The sequence below is a fragment of the Phlebotomus argentipes genome, unplaced genomic scaffold, assembly GCF_947086385.1.
Source record: "Phlebotomus argentipes unplaced genomic scaffold, Phlebotomus argentipes genome assembly contig_58, whole genome shotgun sequence".
In the NCBI taxonomy this organism is placed as follows: Eukaryota; Metazoa; Arthropoda; class Insecta; order Diptera; family Psychodidae; genus Phlebotomus; species Phlebotomus argentipes.
This window is the reverse complement of record NW_026776189.1, coordinates 104,910-129,605: the sequence shown is the minus strand read 5'-3', so window position 1 is coordinate 129,605 and position 24,696 is coordinate 104,910. Positions and strand designations below refer to the sequence as shown.

Genomic DNA, 24,696 nt, shown 5'->3' with positions numbered 1-24,696 from the left:
GGCAAGAATTGGCGATTGAGGCAAATTGACCCCAAATTGAACCGCACATGAAGTGCATCAGCAAAACAAAACAGCTGTGTGCCGGACGCCACTGAGAAAGTCAATGGGCCGAAGACATTGTCACGTCTGGTGAGTTTTTCTTTCTCTTTCTCCGATGTCAAAGAGAAAGGTGGAGTCGTGATTTGGGCCTCCAGTTTGTCCACCGTTTTATTTCTGTATTTTTTTATTTACTCCTTGCGCAAAAACAGACTTCATGTTCAATGAGTGTGTTGTAAATATACAAAATGAGTGTGACAAGCCCGGAAATTGATTGATATTCAATTTGAGTCAATCAACGAGATGCAACTTCCTATTGCTGTCCTGGCCAAAAAATGTGCGCGCAAAAGGTAATCAATTTTCTCTATCTCTCTCTCTTCGCCACTCAACATCACGGAAATCTATCGTTGTAAGTCTCAGCTTTACGCGCGCTTTTGTGTGTGTCTTTGAATTGTTGATCGGTTGAGAGAGAGAGAAAAAATTTACATATTATGCTATTTTCGCGCAGAGATGATTCGATAATCCCTGAATTTGCAACACAAATCACGTAATGATACTGGTTTTTTTTATACATATTTTATCCAACCACACTTTCATGGGAAAATTGCATTCTAGTGTCCAATTTTTTCCTCTTATATTTTTTCAACATTGCAACTCTTTTTCCTCCTCCTTGCAAATCTCATACACACAGATGAAATGGTTAATTACATCACTTTTGAGAGGTGAATTTGCACAGTTTAATTTTTACTCATCACACACACACATATTAATCACAATTGGAAATATATTTTCCAGAAACAATCGTTCACAAACCACAAGATGGTTTTTTTTTTCAGCACAATTCACTCAGTCACACAGAGATTTAATTCACATATGAATTTTCCCCCCGAAAGCCAAGCACAAAACACCCAACGCGAATCACCTCGAATAAGCGACTAACCCAGCGACAGAAAACACTATGTTTGCCTCTCGTGGTAATATAGAGAGACTCATGAACAATTTCCACAGTGCCTCGCATTGAGTTGAAACTCTCTCTCTGTCTCGAGCGAGTGGTTTGAGCTACGATCGCGGCAAGATCACATTTGCTGAGCTTCTCCCGCCCGTTTGCTCAATGGCTTCACACACAACACACACGCGGTGGGGAAATGGCATAGCCAAATGGTGTGAAAAAGCATCACTATCAATCCCCCAGTAATGGATGCATAATCACAACCCTCATTGAGTAAAGGGTTGAGCATCACAGACACACACACACACACACACAACTCTCACAGCGATTCCAACATTGAAGATCGCTGAGTGATCTTGTCAGTGATCTAATTAAGAGATGTCGATCACCTGGAGCAAGATACAAGTGAGAGTGGGAGAAGCCATGAGACATTCTGTGACTCACACTCAGTGCGGTTGGATAATTATCGAGAGAGAGAGAGAGAGAGAGAGACACAAAGTGTGTAATTACGTGACTTTCAGAGAGCTTTAACACATCTGAAAACCAGGACGTGATAAGCAATCGTGTAGTTAATTTTTTTCTTCTTCAACTCTGGCAAAATTTATTTCCAGCTTACTCTTGTAAAAAAGGGGACAAGGGGGAGATAATATGCCTTAAATCTATTTTTTTTTGACACTTCCACACTTTTTGTGCACTTTGAGAAAGTACGTAAAAAATGTGCTTTTATTTAAAGTGTCGTTTAATAAAGTACATAACATGGAAAAAAATATAAAGATTGATATTAGAAGAGACCAGAATAATTGTGCTAAATGAATGTAAAACTTGTTAGCAAAAGAGCTGTAAATTGTAAATATTGAATCACTTCTGGCTCTACTGTACATCACTCCTAGCTATCTATATCTCCCCCTTGGAAAGAGATTAAAATTTTCATAACAATTTATCCTCAATGACATAGTAAAATTTTTACCTTAATCCATATAAATGGAATTGAGAAACTGTTAAAAAATGTTCTTTGAAGGTGTTTTAACTCGATTTACAATAGATGCAGATGAACAGTGGACGATTGAACACAAACCACTCAATTTGTCACCTTTTCCTCATCATATTGTGCTCCTTTGAGATTTATTTCCTCAATTTTGGTGTCTTGTTTTCGCGCAATAACAGCTGCAATTCCAACCCATCTTTTAATGAGTGAATTCAGTAACGGATTTTTCATCGTGCAAACCATTAAAACTCGATACGCAAGAAAAGCTTCTTCTGGCCACTCTCTGTGTCGACCATGAAACACCCAAAGGAACATTCTTCCACCACCAACGTGTGTCGCTGCAGCTTAAGAACTTGTGGGTGGCTTCTCAACTATGATTTATAGTCACGATCATCGTCATGCGGACACCGAAAATCTGATGGCAATCATTCGCCGCAGAATGTCAAGAAGAAGGTAAGGAAAAAAAGAAGACTAAATTTAACCCAATATGGAAGTGTTATCTTGGCCAAAGCATCATTTAGTCTGAGAACAGCGCACAATATCTTGGTCAATGGCACGCAAATATATTCAGCACTTCCTCCTTTTGCCGAGGAACACTCGTCACATCGAAATATTAATGCTCTCTTCATCTCTGACCGTCCAAAAGACTATAACGGGGCATTGATTCTTCCCTCTTCTTTCTACCTCCTATTCAAAGCCCCAAAAAAGTTTTCCAAAACAATCCCAAAAGAGCTTTTCACTTTCATTCAGCACAGCCAGCAAAAACACCAAGACATTAATATTTTGCTGAAATTCCACAAATACCTTTTTATATATACACAATTATTCCTATCCAATCAGGAAAGTCGGTCAGCCACAGAGTGTTGCCACATGCAAATTGAATAATTTGATAATGATGAGATTAAGACACCGTTTAAGGCATACTTCTTCTTTTTGTTGCCCTCCCAGAACAAGTGACCAATTATCTCTTTCAAATTTGACTCTTTCCCGCCACAAACACACGCCGCGGCAGCAAAAGAAGACGAATTACCAAAGATTGCAGCCAGCACATTGAGCACAAGTGACTCAAGGGATTGCGCAACAGCGCCGTGGATCTCTCTCTCTCTCACTCATTCTGGCATTTGAATATTTGATTAGGGGCGACATGAGCGGCTTCCAAGAGTCGTGTGAAAAGCCACGATTGAAAATCTGCCTGTGAGCAGATCAAGAACTTTTTCTCCATTCCCAGCGAACACAAAATGCGCAAAGTCTCAAAAGTTGAGCTTGATTAAGCTGATTTTTTCGCTATTATCCGCTCAAATTTTAGCCATTCGATTGATGCACTAGCGAACGTAGTGGCGATCAGTCAAAGTATTGATTCGGCACTTTTAAATGCATAGATGTCGCATTATGTAAAACCATTCCTTTTCAATAATATACTTCGTGAGAACAACACTCAAGTGAATTGTATAAATCCAGAGGGAGGTAATAGACACTTCCAGAACTTTAGCAGTGCTAAAAACATGCAATTTCCTTATTTTTGAGAATCTCATAGATTTTTTTCAACCGCTCAAAGTATGATAACCTCAAATTTAGATCGTGTTTTTTTTTTGCAAAAGCCTCAATATTTCCTTATTTGACTCTGAAAAACTCACAGAGAAACCAGTATTTAAGAAATGTATTAAGTTTTTAGCGAATATTTTGATGTTATTAAATTTTTAACCGCTCTTTTCGATGCACTGTTGAACATAACCTAAAAATTATTCTTAGATATCTAAAAGAATAATTGAAAGAAACTTATTTGGAATCTTTAAAAGGTAAAATTAATAGAAAATTAGCTGAATTTTGCTATTTTTGAGTGGAAAATTCAATCAAACATCTCATAAAATAGAAAATTTTGTATTCTGAAACTATATTTTAGAGTTTATGATCAATCGCGTCATTAACACCAGTTTAAAATTTGATTGCAAACGCTTAATTTTGCTAAGGAATATCAATTATGCTAATTTCAATGTTAATTTACTTGGAAAATAACTCTTAAACGCCTAATTTTGCAGATTTTCAAGCACTTCTACTTCTTTAACACTTCTGCTGAACTGTACACCATTTTTGACCATAATATCTCCCCCTTGGTAAATAGCGCCATGCAAATTCCTTCAAAAGTGAGAGATTTCCATGTTCAGGGATTTACAGCGATTTACAAGAAGTTGAACTTCCTGTTTTCCTGCTGAATTTTTCTATCAGAAAAAAGCACAAAGTTGAGCACAATATTTAGTGGAAAAAGAGCAGAAAAATTAGGAAAATGACTAATAAATTGATGAAAAATTAGCTGATTATAGCATAGAAATAAGCTTAAAATGTGCTGTAAATTGATGTATTTTTAACACCATTAAGTTTCCTTTTTAATACTTCGGCTTAGCACTTTTTAGTTAAAACTATAGCTTTTTTTTTAGCTATTTTGGCTCGATGGGTTTAAACAACTCGATGGCGGTAAAAGACAAATTGTTCACATGATGCTCTCCCTCAATCAAGACACCCAATCTTTATGACACGAAGAGTCAAAGTGCGTTTGCATAATTTCTTTTCACCCAGAGAGAGAGAGATTGAGTGATGCTGATGCCTTTCTTTCACCCAACATCATGATCATATGATTGTGCACACATAACACTAATAAATGTTGAGGAGTTTACATAAGATTTTTCTATATTTGCCATTTTCTCTTTGCCCCGCGAGAAGATGGCAAATTGAAGTGACGTGCAAATTGTAGATGCAAAAATCTTACGGTGAAATCACATGGTGTAATATATTTTCTCTGTGCATCTGTGAAGGAAGTGAGTTAACATTTTTTGAAGGTCATAAGAAGAACAAATCTGTGTGAAAGATTAAGGAATGATAATTTTTGAGCATATCATGTCAAAACAACGAACAGAAACAAGAAAATTAAACCCACTGTTGAATCTAAGATAGTCAATTTTTAAGGTTTTTCACAGAAATATGTTGAAATTTAATGAAAAAATACAATATTAGAACATGAAGACCGCAATAAAAGCATTGACAGCATTCAGAAGCCCTTGAATATGTTCATAAATGATCTCCTATTAAGGAAGAAGATATAATAAGTCATGTTTCAATTTAAAGAAATCAGAATATTTGTAGATGGTCTATTCTTAACACTCCTCCAAATATTGCATCCAAATGCTTCCCCAGAGGAAAAAAAATCAATACTTCGAGAAATTTATGAGTTGAACTTTGAATAAACAAAGAAATCCCACTGAAAAGGTCCAATTGATTCTCTTCCATTTCTCTCTCTCTCTTAGGCCATGTGGCAACTTCCCAAAAAGCATTCAATGCAGAATTGCTACAATTTGAGAGGGAAGTCGATGGGTTCGAGAGTTTTTTTTTTCTAAATTATTACACTCCACGTTCCTCTTCTCTCTCTTTCTTTGGTCTAATCAAAATGAGGGGAGCGGAAAAAAATGAATAGAATGTATATAGAATAGAGACATTTGAAATACAAAGTTTAACATGCATAAGACGCCTCTGAATGGAAATTAACAAGTTCAACGAGTTCCCAGCGACTTGATTGAAAGAATCACCCACTCACAGAAGCACAAATCACCGTTGAGAGGGAGATTTTCTGTATTTGTTAAAGGTTCTCTCTCTACACATATCGATTGTATCTCTTGCGATAGTCACAAATTTGAAAAACACCCACATTGGAAGTTTCCCGAGATGAATGCGATGGACGTTAATAAGTTCGTTAATTTCATTCTCCATAGCCAAAGAGACCCATGAGAGAATTTGTGTAGAAAGCATTTTGTTCAGGAGAGTGAAAAGAAATTAATAAATAACATATTTTTAATTTGCTCTGGATGTGGTGGAGAGAAGAAATAAAGCGTTGACCACTTTGGAATATTCATATCCGGCTCTCGCAATATCCGCCCATGGTGGGGCGCAACAAAGCACAACGCGCCACTCAATTAATAGTGTTTTATGTGCCCAATAAAACTCATCATTGCCCAGGGATGATTCTGTGTGTGTGTGGACCAATTTTCTCTGGCTGATGGCCAGAGAGAAAGACCTAATTGGGTAAGGTATCAAAGAAGGTAGAAGAATAATTAAATTCCATCACAACTTTTAATGCTCCAGTGTTTCAGTCTTGTATCACTGTTCAATGGCACGTGCGAAAAGACAGAAAATCCACCATCCAGAAAGCCATCAACAATAAAAGTTTACACACTGCACATTTCATAGGCCAAAGTGTACACAGCCAGCCAACAAACACACATTAAATTCGCCCCGAAAAGGTGAATTCAAGACAATGGAAAATCACACAAATTCCTCCAAGTCAGCGAAGTCTCTTTTCACGCTTGTGCAGCCTTTTTTCTACACATAAGATGCCAAACTATATATATGTATATATACAAAATGCACAAATCGGAGGGAAAGTATTTAGAGTAGAAAATGCTGGCTGATATGCAAAATTATTAAATTATATAGAAGAAAGAAAGAAAAAACTTATGTAATCTCGCACCTGAGAAAATGCACTCATCAAATTATTGCGCCCTTTTTGTCTAATTGTCCCTCTTTCTCTCTCTCTCTCAAGTGAAAATTACTGACACACAAACCAAAAATGTTGCAAAAAGTTCATTAATTGCATTTCAATTTGATGCCCAGAAGTTGATTATAAAAAAAAAGTCAACGCCAAACAATTTTAAATAAAGTGGGTGGAAATTTCAGACACACACACACAACAGTCAGGCACAAGGGGGAGATAATACGGCTAAACAGTGTACATCAACTTCCAAAACACTTCTACAATTTGTATGAAAAATCATTAACACTTCCAGACACTTCTGCAGTGCTTAAAATATGTTTTTTTCTTATTTTTCAACCGCCTAAATTAACATAACCTTAAATTTAGGAGTTTTTGGACCAAATTTGGGGAAAAAAACTATTTTAGAATAGAAAATCAATAAAAAAAACTCTAAAAATTGACAATTTTGTATGCTGTAAAAATATTTTTTGAGGTTATGTTGTCAATATTAGCAGAATTCACATCAGTTTAACACTGAAATCTTGTGATTTTCATCAGATTTAATTATTATTTTACTATAAAATGCAAATGAAACCAGATTAGATGCAAGATTAAATGATTTTTGAGGTTATTTGGTGGCAAAGTTTGTTTTAAATTCGAAAAACATAACCTAGAAAATTGTGAAAAACAATTCTTTTTCTCCAATTAATGTGTTAATTTCTTTTGAAAGTGACCTTTAAACACATTATATTGGAAATATTGAATATACTTTCACTTCTCAAATACTTCTGCTGAACTTGTACACCACTTCTGACCATAATATCTCCCCCTTGGTCAGACCAAAAGTGGGAGAAAAAAACCACCTCAATTTCTGCATATCTAATTAAAAATAATTGTAATTGTGCAATCATGTGGAGCAAGAGCAAAATGTGGGAGGTGAAATGGGGGCGGAATTGAGTGGCAAACAGAATGGCAATCATATCACCATTCTGCACATCTGCGAGATGAATTGAAATTCTGCGAAAAGCACTATTTAATTGTGTTCATCATCAATCCAACAGCAGCGCTACTGAGCGGCTAACAGACACACTGCGCGACCAATAAATCATGGGTGAAACATTTCTGTGTTTTGTGCAAGAAAAGTTTGCAAAAACACTCAATAATTCGCGTCATTGATGAAACTTTCACGCCATGTGAGAATGACTTGAAACATTTCAATGCTTAAAGTGCATCTCATTCAGCGCCATCTGTGAGTGACTGTCGCAACTCTGTCAGCAAGTTGAGTGTCTTCAATTCGATGGTGTTTCTCTGTGCGGAGACTTTTCTCAACTGTGCTTTTGCAGGCTGGAAATTCATTAAATTCACCTCACACACTCAATTCTCCACACATCAAACCACGTCTCGGCAAGTGGCAATTTTTGCCACCCAACTAAAAGAGGAGCCTCTCTCGTCACAATTAATGATCATTGATCGCATACAACTTCAGAATTTGAATTTTATTTTCTACAAATTGTTCTCAAAGACCCTCAAAAAGCGTCTCTGTGTTTTTCTTTCTCCAGCACATATTGCATCATTTAATGATTTCTTCACTCTCGCTCGACGCCTACAGAGTCCATCAATGTCTCTTTTCCACAAGAGTCACACACACACAATATACAGTAGAAATTCAATATACTTGAGAAAAGAAATCTCTCAAGGAAATTAATGTGTTGAAAATAGAATTCTATTGTGTTCTTTGCAACAATCAACTCTCCCCCTTCTCAAGCATGCTTGTCACCCACGCGCGCGCGTCTCAGACGCAGTTTCTTATGCACAACACCCGCGCGTAAAAAGAACAACATTAAACTTTAATATCCTGGCCATCTCTCTCCCTTTTTTGGCCACCCTGCAATATAATTCCCCAATCAATAGGAGTGTTTATTGGTTAATAAAAATCTGTTTATAAGACATCAATAACTTCTGACAAATTAGCAAACTGAAATTGCCGCACTTTTCCGCGAATTGACTTCTTCATAGAGTGTTTTTTTTTCTCTTTCTTTCCTTCTTTTATCCACGATGCGGCAAATATTTGTGGTCGAAGTTGGAATAAAAAGTGAACAACTTTTGATTTCATCAGCTTCGACACACTTTTCCCCCCAAGAAAATCACTGAACTGTCTCGAAGGCATCAAAAGCACAGACGCCATATCTTGACAAGAAGAAGCCCGCGATATTTTCTGGCAAGATTGTGAAGAGGAATTGTGCCACGATGAGCAGCAAAAATCACACCATTACTTTCTGAGTGTAATTCTAACACTAGAACAACCGGAAATACTTCAATTTGCCCTCCTCATCGCACAGAGATGAGATGCTTGAAAACTATTCTAACCGTTCATTGCAACTTTACTGATTTCGTATTTCAGTCCGTATAAAATATTAATCGGGCGTTGCAACTTTACTGTTTTCTTATATTATATTAACGGCCACTTGGCGGCGCTAGTGTAAAGCACGAAATAAATACGAACGAAAAAGCGTTGCAAGGCAAAGAAGGGAGCTTATTTAATACTAATTTCAGCTGTTAAAAAGTCATTTGTTCTTTGAGGATGTTTTTAGGACAGAAAATTCCAACTTCCACCCAGTTTCTGACCATTTTCCTCCACGAGAAAGTTAGGAAAATGTTCTTCAGTGGAAAGTGAAGCGCATTTTTCCGTGCTTTTCCGAAACTAACCCTCTAAGGAACTTCCAGGAGTTTTTGGCGATTGCTAAGGAATATTTTTTATGTAAAGAATGAATTTAAAATGGTGAAATAGTGAATCCGCAACTGTTCCTTGACAGTTTGAGCGTGTTTCTGGTGGGATTCTCGAAGGATTCTGCTGGTCAGAATGTCCAGCAAAAGAAGCAGAAAAAATCAAAAGTACTTCTAAATTCTGTTAAAATGATATTAGTTTTCGTGGAGAGAATCGAAGGATGTGTCCGGAAACACATAACCTCAATCTGGTGCATTGAAATACGCACAAATCAGGTCAGAAAAATCCAAAAAATATGTGTTTATTCACATAAAAACATTATTATTGTCTATTTTCTTGATTTTCATATCAATTTTTGCGGCTTTTACAAAGTGCAATCTTGCAACAACTTTCAATAAAATCACATTTATGGCAGCTTATTAAAAATGGTATGAACTTAAATTTGCAACAACCGATAAGTCGTTTTTCCAATTCTTTACGTTTTATGCACTTTTTGAAAGCTTTTGATTTACTTTTGCGACTGAAAAAAGATCATTTCAAAAATCAGGATTATTTGAAATTCGTCTTTATTGAATTTAAAGTCAATATTTGATTTGAATTCACAAGAAATTATGAATTATATTGAATAAAAAGCACTCGTTAAATACGAAAAATGGATTTTTGCGCACTATAGAGACGAAATTTACATAAAATCATTGAAAATTGACTTTTGGAAGCTAATATTTACTAATAATTAACTGAAAAATTCGCTATATAGGGGTAAATGGGGCAGCTTCAGATTGGGGCAGCTTCAGATTTCTTAATTTTCTCAGAGATTTTTACATGAATAAATTTCTAGTCTTCACACAATGTTTGTAGTCCTTAAGGACTACAATTGACGAAAATTTGCACAGGATAGCCTTTACTGTTTAGATAAAATAAGTGAAAATTGAAAATCACTCACAAACTAGAATTTTGCTGCCGAATTGATTGCGTGTTTTCTCCATTAAAAAAGCCACAATTCGCGTGAAACACAATCAAAGGTTATTGAGAGTTAAGTAGAGATTCTAAATATGCCCGAACTTTTCCTCCTTGGCACGGCCTTTTCAGTGGGTGGTGGAAAATGCACAAACACTGCCCACGGGGCAGTTTCGGATCGCCACGGACTGACAACAGCGCGCTCTGACAGTCTGACGCAACATCACGGTCGAAATTTTCTTGTGGCAAATATTGAAGATTTTTCACAAAGTGCCGTTCTGTGCTGCATTGCTTCATCACGTTAAACGACTTCTTCGTTGAAAAGTGAGAAAATACACGCGAAAATCACTGATTAGAGCAGAAATTTCGAGAAGCACATTTTCGCGGCGCGTCAAGTTGCCACCACTCACGCATGGTGGCGTTGCGATACAGGAAAAATGACGGGCAACTTGCTTTTCGCTCAGACATTTTGACAGTGCGTGCAAGGGTCCAGAAAAGTCGCGAAAATATTACTTTAAAGGCGATTTTTAGCGAAATAAACAGTGTCAGTGCGTAGATTAGAAACCAAAGTGATTATTTGCCCGCGATTCGACAATTCCACAATGGAATTTATGGTAAATATCAGTGAAAATCTGAAACTGCCCCAGAGCAATCCGAAACATCCCCGTGCGGGGCAGTTTCAGATAAATTACAATATTATTTTCATTCTCCTTTAGAGGAAAAACGATCAGTTTTAATGCCCAATGAAAGGCATTTTCTGAAGCTCAATAGACGAGAGTTTATTTGAGCGTTGTGATCATTTCAATATATTCAGCCGATTTTTCAAGAAAAAATCCTAAAGTTGGAACAGCATTTTGAATCTGAAGCTGCCCCACTTACCCCTAATTATTAAATTAACATGTTGAGATAATTTTGGCAAATTTCGAAGCGACAACAGAAAACAAGTCAGAGAAGAAACAGTGAAAATTCGGTAGTTTATGTGTTAATCACTGCTTATTTCTGCTGTTTTTGCCCATCCCAGAATGCACTCCGCCACAGAGTCCATCGTAAATTCAGCACGTGGGCGTTCGCCATCGACACTCCTCGGCCAGAGAGAGAGAGAGAGAGAACTTTGTCTGCATACAAGTCGAATTGAGCTTCCACAGGGAAAAGCCCCGACTTTCGGACAGCAAATTGTGGGGGTAGAATTCACAATGCCGCCTCGCAAATCAATCAACACCCACGAGATTTGGCTGTCACATTGTGAAAATGCCATCCGCAATGCGATAAGACATTTTGTTGGCGCTCCGAAAAGTCACTCTCACGAACAAAAGTGACAGAATTTAGGGCTCTTGATCTGAATTGCAATTTTTGTATGCATTAAAATTTTCCTCTATCAAAAAAGAAGAAAAAAAATGAAGAGAAGAAAAAATCAGAGAATTTGTATATACAAAAGCGCATTTCCACCAACCCCCCCCCCAGACTTTCTGTGCCGCGCGCCATGTCGAATCATTTGGCGTATTTTTACACAACACAGAAAAGAAAATTCCATTCAGTGTAAACATTTGAGTGTTTCGTGCTCTATAATCATATTTTTCCTCCTTCTTTTCACGCTCTCTCTCACTCACTTTTCTTCTGTGTATTTCTTCTTCTTCTTCTTAATACATATTGAAAAAAATTCTCTGACAATCTGCGGCGTGCGCTGTACAAATTGCAAGTTTTTGGTGGAGTCAAGGGGGAGATAATACGGCTAAACAGTGTACATCACTTCTAAAACACTTATGCAATTTCTCTGCAGAATCTTCAACACTTCTTAACGCCATTAAAAATTCATTATTGTCTTGATTTTCATAGTTTAATCTTCAGAAAATGCTTGGAAAACCATTCTGAATAAATTGTGAGGTTATGAAAGCCAACTTAAAAACCTTTTTGAACTAATTTCAATTCTTTTCAACCCCTTTTACAATGTTTCTGACTTGGTAATAAAGTATAAATCGCAAAAATAATCGAGAAAAGAGGTTAAAATGACATTTTTGAGGTTATGTTTGACTTTAAAGCTCCTTTTTTACTACTGAAATTAAACAAATTTGAAGCTTTCTTGATCACAAAGGCTCAATTGTGTCAAGAAAATGGACGAAAATGCTTTGAAAACATCTTGATAAAATTGTGAGGTTATGAATTCAGCTTGAAAAAGTACTTAAACGCTGAAAAAGATTAAATATGACAAATATCACAATGTTCCCACTAAAAAAATTACGTTGAATTTGCTATTTCAAAACACAAACCGCAAAAATACTAAACAAAGAGAATTTTCTGAGACATTTTTGAGGTTATGATTGATTTTTAAGCTTTTTTCTAACCTAATCTTAAGTTTTTTTCGAACGCAAATGCTTAATTTGGACAAGTAAATAGAAAAATTCACAGTTTGAACAGAAATTAGATGATTTTTAGGTTCATTTTATCACATAACCTCAAAAAAGCGATGAAATTGATTTTCCTAGGCAAAGTAATAAGAAAAAATGCCTCAATTTGTTGAAAAGGAAGCTTTTTCAGTAAAAATATTCTTGTACAGTGAAAACCGCGAAAATAACCAAGGCAAAAAGACTTTTTTCTGCAATTTAAGTGATATTTTTGAGGTTATGTTTGATTTTTAGGCTTTTTCTCAATCAATATGAAGTTTTTTCTGCACAAAAATGCTCAAATCTGCCAAGAAACAGAGAAATTTGATTACTTAATATATTTATTAATTACACATAACCTAAAAAAAAACAATAAAATTGATTTTAGGGCAAAATTAATTAGAAAAGTGTCTCAATTTGGTTGAAATGGAAGCTTTTGCAGTGCAAATATTCTAATATATTTTGCCACTTTCACTTTTAAACACTTCCTTTCAAGCTGTACACCACTTCTGATCATTATATCTCCCCCTTGGGCGCAGAGTGAAAATGATTGTCAAAGAAATGTTTCAAAAGGAAAAAAATCACACAAATTGCCCATTAAAATCCTATTTTTTTTTAATTCCTCTGCTTCGCATGTTTATTCTTTTGCTCATTTGAAAACAGAAAGAGAGAAAATTTCTTAACAATTTTTGCAGGTGTGAAGAAAATTTCATTTGAGTGGAGAAAATTGGTGGAAAATCTATTTATATATCCAATCTACTCAGCATCACATAAAATCACAGGGAAAACATCAAATTCGATTCGTCAAATCGTGGAGAAAAACTCTCTCGGGAAAAATGACTCAATTGCTCAGTAAAAAAAAACGTGTGGAAGAAAGAAAAACATTCCGAATGTTGATAATAAAATCGGGTTTTGCTATCAAAATTGTGTATCTCACGAATTTTACGACTTATCACGCTGTTGTTATCAGTGATGACCTAATATTTGAATTTCTTTGTGCCAAAAAAAAAGAAAAATGTGAAATTGCTCCCAAATCAGCAACAACAACTCTCGTGAATGAACCACAAAAAGTTGCACTATTTCGAATCGAGAAAAGAAAAACTCTTTCGGAAAAACCCACCAAAAGTTCTCCATTTTATGGTGTGCAATGCAAATTGCTCTTTCTCTTTGTCAAAACCATCAGGAAAAGCATTTACCACACACACAATTTTGCAGATGGAATTTCTAGAAAATAACCAAAAGTTGAGCTACAAGTTTTCGAGTTTGCTGAGAGGAGGAGATAATTCTCTATACATTAAAAAAAACCATTGCATTTCTTTCAAAACTTGAGCATTGATTTGAGCATTTTTAATCGAAAAAACTTGATATTGATTAAGAAAAAGCTTAAAAATCAATCATAACCTCAAAAAATCTCATTTCAGTCTAGAAAAGTGTTTCTTTGTTTAGTTAGGGGTAAATGGGGCAGCTTCAGATTGGGGCAGTTTCAGATTTCTTAATTTTCTCAGAGATTTTTGCATGAATAAATTCCTGGTTTTCACACAATGTTTGTAGTCCTTAAGGACTACAATTGACGAAAATTTGCACAGGATTGCCTTTACTGTTTAGATAAAATAAGTGAAAATTGAAAATCACTCACAAACTAGAATTTTGCTGCCGAATTGATTGCGTGTTTTCTCCATTAAAAAAGCCACAATTCGCGTGAAACACAATCAAAGGTTATTGAGAGTTAAGTAGAGATTCTAAATATGCCCGAACTTTTCCTCCTTGGCACGGCCTTTTCAGTGGGTGGTGGAAAATGCACAAACACTGCACACGGGGCAGTTTCGGATCGCCACGGACTGACAACAGCGCGCTCTGACAGTCTGACGCAACATCACGGTCGAAATTTTCTTGTGGCAAATATTGAAGATTTTTCACAAAGTGCCGTTCTGTGCTGCATTGCTTCATCACGTTAAACGACTTCTTAGTGGAAAAGTGAGAAAATACACGCGAAAAACACTGATTTGCACTGATTTGATTTGTGGTGGCACTGAAGTTGCCACCACTCACGCATGGTGGCGTTGCGACACAGGAAAAATGACGGGAAACTTGCTTTTCGCTCAGAAATTTTGACAGTGCGTGCAAGGGTCCAGAAAAGTCGCGAAAATATTACTTTAAAGGCGATTTTTAGGGAATTAAACAGTTTTAGTGTGTAGATTAGAAACCAAAGTGATTATTTGCCCGCGATTCTACAATTCCACAATGGAATTTATGGTAAATATAAGTGAAAATCTGAAGCTGCCCCAGAGCAATCCGAAACATCCCCGTGCGGGGCAGTTTCAGATTAATTACAATATTATTTTCATTCTCCTTTAGAGGATAAAGGATCAGTTTTAATGCTCAATAAAAGGCATTTTCTGAAGCTCAACAGACGAGAGTTTATTTGAGCGTTGTGATCATTTCAATATATTCAGCCGATTTTTCAAGAAAAAATCCTAAAGTTGGAACAGCATTTTGAATCTGAAGCTGCCCCACTTACCCCTATCTAGTAGAAATATTCAGAAATTCACTAAATTCACACATTTCCAGGGTTTATAAAGATCTAAATTAGTCCAGAAAGGATCTTTTTAAGTCCAATTCATAACCTAATAATTTGGTTCAAATTTTTAAAAGCATTTTAAAGCTAGAATTGAGTGTGAGAAACAGTTGAATGAGTCTAAAAAGCGATGAAAAATGCCTTTTAAGACGTTCAGAAGTGTGTGGAAATGTTGAAGATTCTGTGCAGAGGAATTGTGTACAGATTTGTGGTATATTATTTCCTCCTTGGATTTTTATCTGATTTTTCTTAACACAAAAAATGTGAAAAAGCATTTTGAGCTAAGCGTAAATATTTGATTTTACAGATGAGGGAAAATTTTAGTTTAGACACTCTAAAATTTATTGTTCTTTTTTACTCATTTAGTTACTAAAATCAGTTTTAAGTTAATCCAATATCCGTAAAAGAGCCATCAAATGGAAAATTTTAAAATACTTGAAACATATTGAAAACTTTTGTAATAAAATTGCTAGTTAATCCCTAAAGTCTGAAGATCTGGGAAGTGTCTAGAAGTGATGTATATATTTGAGCCACACTATCTCCCCCTTGTTGCGCATATAATTCACCTCACGCCACCTCCACACGCCGAAAAGACTCACAGAGGCTTTAACATTTCAATCAAACTGATTGAAAGTGCCACAAAACGTGACAATAGTTCCTCTTTTCCACCCACAGTCCGTCGAATCTCGTGAATTACTGCCCAAAAAGAAGGGGCAAAAAAAAGAAAAAAACAGCTCAAAGCACGTGAAAAATGTCAAGAGGCGGAGAGAAATCCAGTGAGATATTGCAAGAAAACTATAAGAGTCATCATGGAATAAAAGTGTGGCGCCAATTTGTCACCTTGACGCGATGATTTCTGTGTGCCACAAATGTTTTACCATTGCGCCAGTGGGTGGAGAGAGGTGACATAGAAAAAAAAAGAACACAAATTCAAGAAGTGACAACACATTTGGCAATCTTTTGCACCCTCGAGATTTTGCCCATCAAAGAAAAGATTTCGCGATAAGTAATTTAATGACCTCCACTTGTGCAAAACTCTCTCATTCTCTCTCTCTCTTTCTCGTGTCACGGCAAGGGGCAAATCAGAAGGTGATTTTTGAGGACACTTAATGTTCTCTAATCAAATAATCAATTATTTGAGTAAAATAATTAAAAAAAAAGATTCTTTTTCGAAGTAAAATTGAAAAATAATCAAATTCTGAATAAAATCATTTTAAAAAATGTTTATTTTCCCAATTAAAATTGAAAAATAATCAAATTCTGAATTAAAAAATTTAAACAAATGATTATTTTCCTAAAAAAAATTGAAAAAAAAATCAAAATAACCAAATTTTGAATTAAATAGTCAAAAAATGATTATTTTTTAAGTAGATTTTGAAAAATAAACATATTTTGAATAAAATAATAAAAAAACGGTTCCCAAGTTCTGAATTAAATGATCAAAAAGGGATTATTTTCCAAAGTAAAATTGCAAAGTATAAAATGAAAAAAAATATCAAAAAATGATTATTTTTCAAAGTAAAGTTGAGAAAAAAACAAATTTTCAATATAATAATATAAAAATGATTGTTTTCCAAATTAAAATGGCAAAATTTGAATAAAATAATGATAAAAAATTAATATTTATATTAAAATTTGACTAATAATCATAAATAATCAAAGAAAAATGATTGAATAATCACAATGATAATGGTCTCAACTTGCGACTGATTGACCCCTTGTGTGTCACGGACAGCACCAAAGAAAGATTCACACTTTGGCCGTCTGCCAAAGCCAACATCATAGGAGAGTTATAATAATGTTGAGGAAAAATTTCTCTGGAAAATCCCACATCCTCAAGCATTCACCGCGAATGAGTTGCGCTGCTGCTGCTTCTCTGGGCTGATATGGTTTTTTGATGTTCACTTTTGGTGCCCCCAAAATACGCGCCTCAGGAGGCCAAAATCCTGGCGAGAGCATCGCATTGCTCTCAACGCCACACGAAAAGAGACCAACACAGCATATATATATATATTGATCAATAATGCAGAAAATAGTGTGGAAGACAGAGTTAAAATTTATGTGGATAATCCACAATGAAAAATTGTAGCAAACTTTGTTATGCAGATTCAATTTTAATTTTTAAACACTGGTTTTTCTTCTTTATGTTGATTTTTGCAGTCATACAAAGTTATGCAACAACAAGACTTCTTCAGTTGCTCCTTAAGGAAAACGACTTATAGGAAATTTTCAATATTCAAGATGTGTACTTCTGTGTTTCTTATGAAGTTTATAAATAAGAAAATCAAGTTGATCGATAAAAGACAATTATATAGATGTGTGAATTATAAACACTTTGATCTAAAGAAAGTATGATTTTGAGTTGATTTTCTTGTTATAAAGCCCAGAAAACCATCAATAATATATTATCAGTGGTAATGGCAGGAGAATGGTTCTAATAGCGTTTACTCTACCACTCAAATGTTCTTTGATTTGGTGTTCTTCTAAACATAATTTTCACTTCTGTACGTAATAAAAGAACCAAATCTCCAGTTTAACATACATATTACGCAGACAAAATTCCCCCAGAAAACTCCCATTAAAATTACAAAAGAAATGTAAAATGTAATTGTTTGACTGATTTCATGCCATTCTTCATGCGAATTTGTGCCTGTTGGAAAATGTGACACTTTCTAACGCATATAATTTAAGGTCGAGTTCACCATAAATGTGTGTGTGAAAAATTACATTATGCAACACACTAAAATGGCACAATTTCGAGAGTGTGCCAAAAAAGTCATCTCATATTATTTTTGCACGACAAAATAAATCCAATGAGACATCAACTTTATCCACCAGCAATTTAATCTAATATAGGTTCTTGTGATGCTGCGAGACAAACAATCCAAGGGGGAGATAATACGGCTAAACCACTTTCAAAACACTTCTGCAATTCCTCTGCAGATTCTTCAACACTTTCAGACACTTCTTAACGCCACTTAAAAATGCATTTTCCATCGCATTTTCCACTCCATCAATTGTTTTTCACAATCAATTCTGGACTTATCACAAAGCTAATCCGAGTTTTTCCGCCTCAAGAAGTTTAAACTCTTCAAATGCTTCAGATTTCATACCGTAAAAATACTTCAAGTCTGGAAACGACTAAAAATTGCAAATATCACAATGTTTCCATTAAAAAAAAAGGTCAAATTTGCCATTTTAGAGCACAAACCGCAAAAATAACTAAACAAAGAGAATTTTCTGAGACATTTTTGAGGTTATGGTTCACTTTTAGGCTTTCTCTAACCTAATCTGGAATTTTTTCCGCACAAAAATGCTTAATTGTGACAAGAAAAGTGAAGAATTCTCAGTTTAAACACAAATTAGATGATTTTGAGGGTTTTTCTGTCACATAACCTAATAACAAAGCGATAAAATTGATTTTAAAGCAAAAATTATTACGAAAATGCCTCAATTTGGTTGAATTTGAAGCTTTTTCAGTGAAAATATTTTAATATATTTTGCCATTTCCACTTCTAAACACTTCCTTTCAAGCTGTACATCACTTCTGACCATAATATCTGGTCCTTGCAGACAATCAAATGGATGCGATGGAAAATTCCTCTCTTGGTGTGTGCGCGCGAGAGAGAGGAAGAGGAATTCATTAGTGAAAATGGGGGTAAAACTCACCCGTAGACGTCAGCAACACTCATATTGCTCACTCTCGGTGAGACTTTGCGTTGCAGAGGAATTTTTCCCCACACGTTGGCTGATGGATTTCCCACACAGGACGAGCGCGACAGCGGAAAGAGTGACCCAGGGATATTGGTTCTGGGTGTGTGTTGGCTCGGGATGATGATGTGGAAGTATTATTTGTTTCGACGCGAAAAAGAACACAGGGGGAAAACTGTATCACATTTCCAAAATGCAAGAAGGGACACACACACAACACTGAAGCACACACAACACCACTGCTGAGCGTCTTCCTCGAGGATATATAAAATACAATGTCTTGTGAGGAAGTTCACCAAGAGAGTTTCACAAAAATTTTCAACGACAGAAGAGGAGCGACACGAATATGAGGAGATATTTTCGCCAACCCTCGAGAGTTGCGTGACTCTCCCCTATATATTGCTATTGCTATTCTGCCGATGTCCTCTCTCTCACTCTAGCACCCATAAAATGCCATGTATGAGCGCCTCTTGGTATCACCATCAAGAGGAAAAATCGATAAATTGCTCGCCTCTTGCAATGGATGAATCGCGCGAGGGAGAGACCAAAAAGAGACACAGAAAGCACTTCAACCACAGACTTCACCAACTGTATGGCACCAAAACTCTTTTTCTGGAGGGCTAATTCCCTAAGCAATATATGTATTTTTGGAGAAAAAAAAACCTCTGCAATGGCCTTTATTGTCTCTTCGCACAGAAAATCACAGACAATTTTTCACAGCTCTAGCTTAGAGTGTGGTGACTCTATTCTCTGCACTTCTTCACTTTCACTCCCAAAAAAAAAGTCAATTTTCGGTCAGTGAGAAAACCTTCTCAGCACTCCGAAAAAGAACCAATTCAATCATTCCTTTCACCAATGTGTTGCCTTAACAAATTCACTTGCAAAAGCTCTGCACTTTAGACGGAAAAAGGGTGGAAAAAAAGGCATTAAAAACTTCACAGAGAACAAACACACTCTAGAGAGAGAGAAAGAACAGGAGACGAATTGGGAAAATTTTTGCCAACAGCTCAATTGGACGTTCACCTCCCTTTTGGCAAGAGTACTCTCTGGTGTGTGTTGGCTCTCTCTCTTTGACTTCAATTGCAAAATGCGTGCGTCCCCCTTCGGAAGTTTCCTTCTGGTTCTTCGGCACTCGCCACATAAAACCAGAAGCGCCACCCGAGTGCACTTCGGTCATGTCTCGGCTTTCCTTCTCTCGCACCATCTTGCTCCTTCTTTGCCCTTCTGAGCATGTCGCATACAGGATGCCTCGCAAATTCACTCCACTGCACGTGGAAATCCACACACAATCCGCCACTGAGTCAATGCCATTAAAAACCAAAATTACCACACTTTATTCACACGCGGAAAATTAACACTTCCACCCTGTTTTTGTCTTTCTGTGTGTGTGTGTGTGTGTTTTTTTTGAGGGGAAAATAAAGAGCGACAGTCAAAATTCATACGTGACGAGATGATTGCAATTTAGATTAACACAAATATGCGCAATGAAGAACTTTCGTGGAAACTGATGAGTCTCCCTGTGGGGAAATTCATGCACTTTCCCCGCCAGTGGTGGAGTTGAGACAGCAAGAAAACTTGCTAGGATCATATTTTACATCAAAATACATTAGGGCTTCGTTGCAACTTTACGGTCATATCATTTTTAATAAGCTGTCAAAAAAAAATGAATTTACTAAAAGGTGTTGCAAGATTGCGATTTGTATATTATACATATATTAATTGACAAAGTGAAATTGACAAAATTTAAGTTTTTTTTGGTTAATTAGCACAAATTTTATGGGATTTATCGCCTCACTTGGGCACCAGATGTCGTAAATACAGTTGTGCTGAAATGTCACAACTTCCAGGACACCTTGGCCATCAGGCAGAGTACTTTCAGAATGTCAGGAAAAGTCGCAAATGAAGATGTTCTGTCACTAGGTTTCACTATTTTTTGAAGTTCCTTGACATTAGTTTAGGAGGAGCTCGGAAAAATACGCTTTTCTTCTACTGAAGAACATTTGCTAACTTTCTCGTGGAGGAAATTGGTCAGAAACTGGGTGGAAGTTGGAATTTTCTGTCCTAAAAACACCATCAAAGAACAAATGTCATTCTGACAACTGAAATTTGTATTAAATAAACTCCAAACTTTGCCTTGCAACGCTTTCTCATTCGTATTTCATTCGTACTTTACACTAGCGCCGCCTAGTGGCCGCTAATATAATATAATATAAGAAAACAGTAAAGTTGCATCGCCCGATTAATATTTTATACGGACTGAAATCAGTAAAGTTGCAACGACTTGTAACTTTGGTAAAAACACTAAAACATAAGAGCAATGAAAGTGCTCAATTATTTAGCTGTTATAGAATGGATTAAAGAATTCTTACAGAATTTAGCAGCTTCTCACAATGAAAAACCACAATTCTAATGAACCATTTCACTGTTCTAAAGTTAATAAGTAGATCTAAAATAGACATTATAGGGCTGAATTAATTAATACACAAAATTAATAGTTTCATCGTGTCGTGAAATGATACATTTCATTCTTCTTGTGATACTTTTTCCTCAAAAATCTCCATCCGGAAGTGGAGAATCCGGAGGTAGACATTCCTCTGTTCATGAAGAGTTACTCAGTTACGCGGAAGAATGGTTTTTTGGCATCTTAAACCCTTGAACTTGCCGATCACCTTCGATTTTATCAAGAGTTATTTTGGAGGCAAAATTTGTCGTTGTGAAAAACTAACTTTGATCAAGAGTTGCTCAAATTTTAGCTCAGACATTTTAGTACTTTTTAGCTGAAACACTTGTGTTGTTTTTAGCTTCTATGGTTTGTTGAGTTACTGATTGATTTTCACAAGTTTAACATTTCTTTTTCAAATGTTCACCAACACATTGAAATCTTCTCGACGAGCTCAGAGGTGTTTTTTTTTTGACTACGCCACTGACTTCTTTTCCTCGATTAGGGCAAACTCTCTCCCCTTGAGGGGCTTTTCCTCCTCTCGTGAGCTGCATTTTCTATACCCTCGAAAATTCCGCTTTTTGCCACCACCCCCAAAAACCCTCCACGCAAACGTCTTTCGATCTGCGATAAGGCACTTCATGTTGTCATGGCAAATTTGGGTGTTTATATATATATATATATATATATTGGAAGGGAAAATCGGGAAAATCAAGAGGGGCAAATGTTGTATTGAAAATTGATATGAGGGGGGAAAAAGAGTGTCTTTAAGCACAAATTCAACGCACATTCATGATCTCAATTTCTCCCGACAACAACAACCCAGGGAAGAAACCTTGAACTTCCCTCTGAGGAAATAGTTTTTCCTCCCCGCCAATAAAATTGGGAATGATAAAGTACAGTTTGCGCGTATGAAAACTTTCACTAAACCACAGACTTTCTGACTATATATGAATGTTCTGCATAAAGTCAATGAATATATATATGGCAACAATGTTACAACGTCCCCGAAGATTGTCATGCTTTTTGCATTTCTGCAATAGATTCCACTGCAATTATTAGTTTTCCATTTTTTTTCTCTCTTCTCTTATGATTATGAAATTGCGAATTGTTGTGCATTTGTTACAAGAACACGAAAAGAGACTTTATAAACGAGAGGTAAATACACACAATAGAGGGAATATATTTCTTTTGCACGATGGCAAATATTCCAACAACACACACAGTCAAAAAGTCTCTTGTTCATTCATCAAATGTGCGAGTGAAGAAAGAGAAAAAAAAGCGCACATTGTCTTGACACAATCTGCAAAACAATTGTCTTCATCAAGGGGTAGATATTATGGTAGGAAGTGGTGTACAGCTTGAAAGGAAGTGTTTAGAAGTGGAAAAAGCTTCCATTTCAACCAATATGAGGCATTTTCCTAATTAATTTTGCTTAAAAATCAATTTTATTGCTTTTTTGAGGTTATGTTTAATTAAAAACCAGATTAAATTGTCAAATTTATCTATTTCTTAGCACATTGTAGCATTTTTGTGCGAAAAAACTTGATATTAAATTGAGAAAGAGCCTAAAAGTTAAACACACCCTCAAAAATATCACTTAAATTGCAGAAAAATGTCTTTTTGCCTTGGTTATTTTCGCGGTTTTCACTGTACAAGAATATTTTCACTGGAAAAGCTTCCTTTTCAACAAATTGAGGCATTTTTTCTTATTACTTTGCCTAGGAAAATCAATTTGATCGCTTTATTTTTAGGTTATGTAATAAAATAACCCTCAAAATCTACTAATTTGTGTTTAAACTGAGAATTCTTCTCCTTTTTTGCCAAATTAGGCATTTGCGTTCGAAAAAACTTAGGATTAGGTTAGAAAACAGCCTGAAAGTCAACCATAACCTCAAAAATGTCTCAGAAAATTCTCTTTGTTTAGTTTTTTTTGCGGTTTGTGTTTTAAAATAGCAAAATCCAGCTTAAAATTCTGTGAAAACATTGTGATATTCGCAATTTTTAGTCATTTCCAGGCTTTAAACATATTTTTATGCAAAATTCATAACCTCACAATTTATTCAGAATATTTTTCAAGCATTTTCTGAAGATTAAACTATGAAAATCAAGACAGAAATCGTTCATGAACAAATTCTGAGACGTTAAAATCAGGTTTTACGGTGTGAAATCTGAAGCATTTGAAGAGTTTAAACATCTTGAGATGGAAAAACCCCGATTAGCTTTGTGATAAGTCCAGAATTGAGCGCGTTAAACTGTTGATAGAGTGGAAAAAGCGATGGAAAATGCATTTTTAAGGGCGTTAAGAAGTGTCTGGAAGTGTTGAAGATTCTGCAGAGGAATTGCAGAAGTGTTTGGAGATTGTGTACACTGTTTAGCCGTATTATCTCCCCCTTGGTCTTCACAATATGGCTGCATTAATCATAAAGTGTGTGGCATTTAATTGAATTTCCCAAAAGCACGCATTCTCGCGATTGTATTTTGATTTGCACTTTACTCAAATATTCTATTTACTCATTTTCTCACCCACAGAACTTCTCTCTGGTGAATGCAAAACAACTCTTCCAATTACCTCAGTCTCGTATATATATGGAAATTCTCGGAAAATTCAGCCAAAGCAAAACACCAAAACTCCATTCGCAAAATCGAACAACTCAAAAGCAAACACAGTTGATATATGTTGATATTCCGCAATTTTGCCAACTTCTCAACACACTCAGCAAAATATTGCTTTTTTTCTTAAATAACTGGCAAGAAATCCACATTTTTGTCATCTTAAGAAGAGTTTAAAATTCTCAAATGCTCAGATTTATGATTTTATAAATGAATTTTTTGAGAAAATGTGAGGTTATGACTTCTTTTAACCATTTTAAAACCAAATTAAGAGAGTATAAAATTGTTTTTACATGATAAGTACTCAAAATTGTGCAAAAAACGAGGGAAATACCTTCAAAATGACAATATAGCAATTTTTAACACATATTTTTTAGGTTATGTTTAACTTTAAAACAATTTTTTTCATTCAAACTTCCATAATCGTTCAGTTTTTTTTTCATTGCAAACGTTCAACATATTTTGAAGCATAAGAATTTATGGGTTTTTCTAATGGTTTTTAATCCTTAAGTGGGTTTAAAGTTAGTTTTAAAACCTAGAAAAATAATGAACAACTTTTGATATTGTAAATATCAAGCATAGAATTTTAAGTTTGACAATTAAATTTATCAATTCTTTAATATGTGATGAAATTGAATTAATTTTCATTACAATTTTTCTATCAGTGCACGTCGATAAGATGTTTTATGTATGTCAAGAATATAATATGTATCTCAAGTATATTCTCTCTCTCTTCCTGTGTCTTTTCTGCTCTTTATTTACACGCCCAGTGAATCACCTGCACAAGAGGAGGCATGAGAGCACTTTTAAT

General features: G+C 35.5%; 1 protein-coding gene across 1 annotated transcript in view; it reads right to left on the bottom strand.

Annotated features, from left to right (window-relative positions):
• The window catches only part of LOC132264392 (IQ motif and SEC7 domain-containing protein 2), a 66,686-nt gene that overhangs the window by 27,372 nt on the left and 14,618 nt on the right, over positions 1-24,696 (bottom strand). The window contains exon 2 of the mRNA XM_059764590.1: positions 19,833-20,097. Coding sequence (XP_059620573.1) covers positions 19,833-20,097 — 265 coding nt within the window. The remainder of the gene's footprint in view (positions 1-19,832; positions 20,098-24,696) is intronic.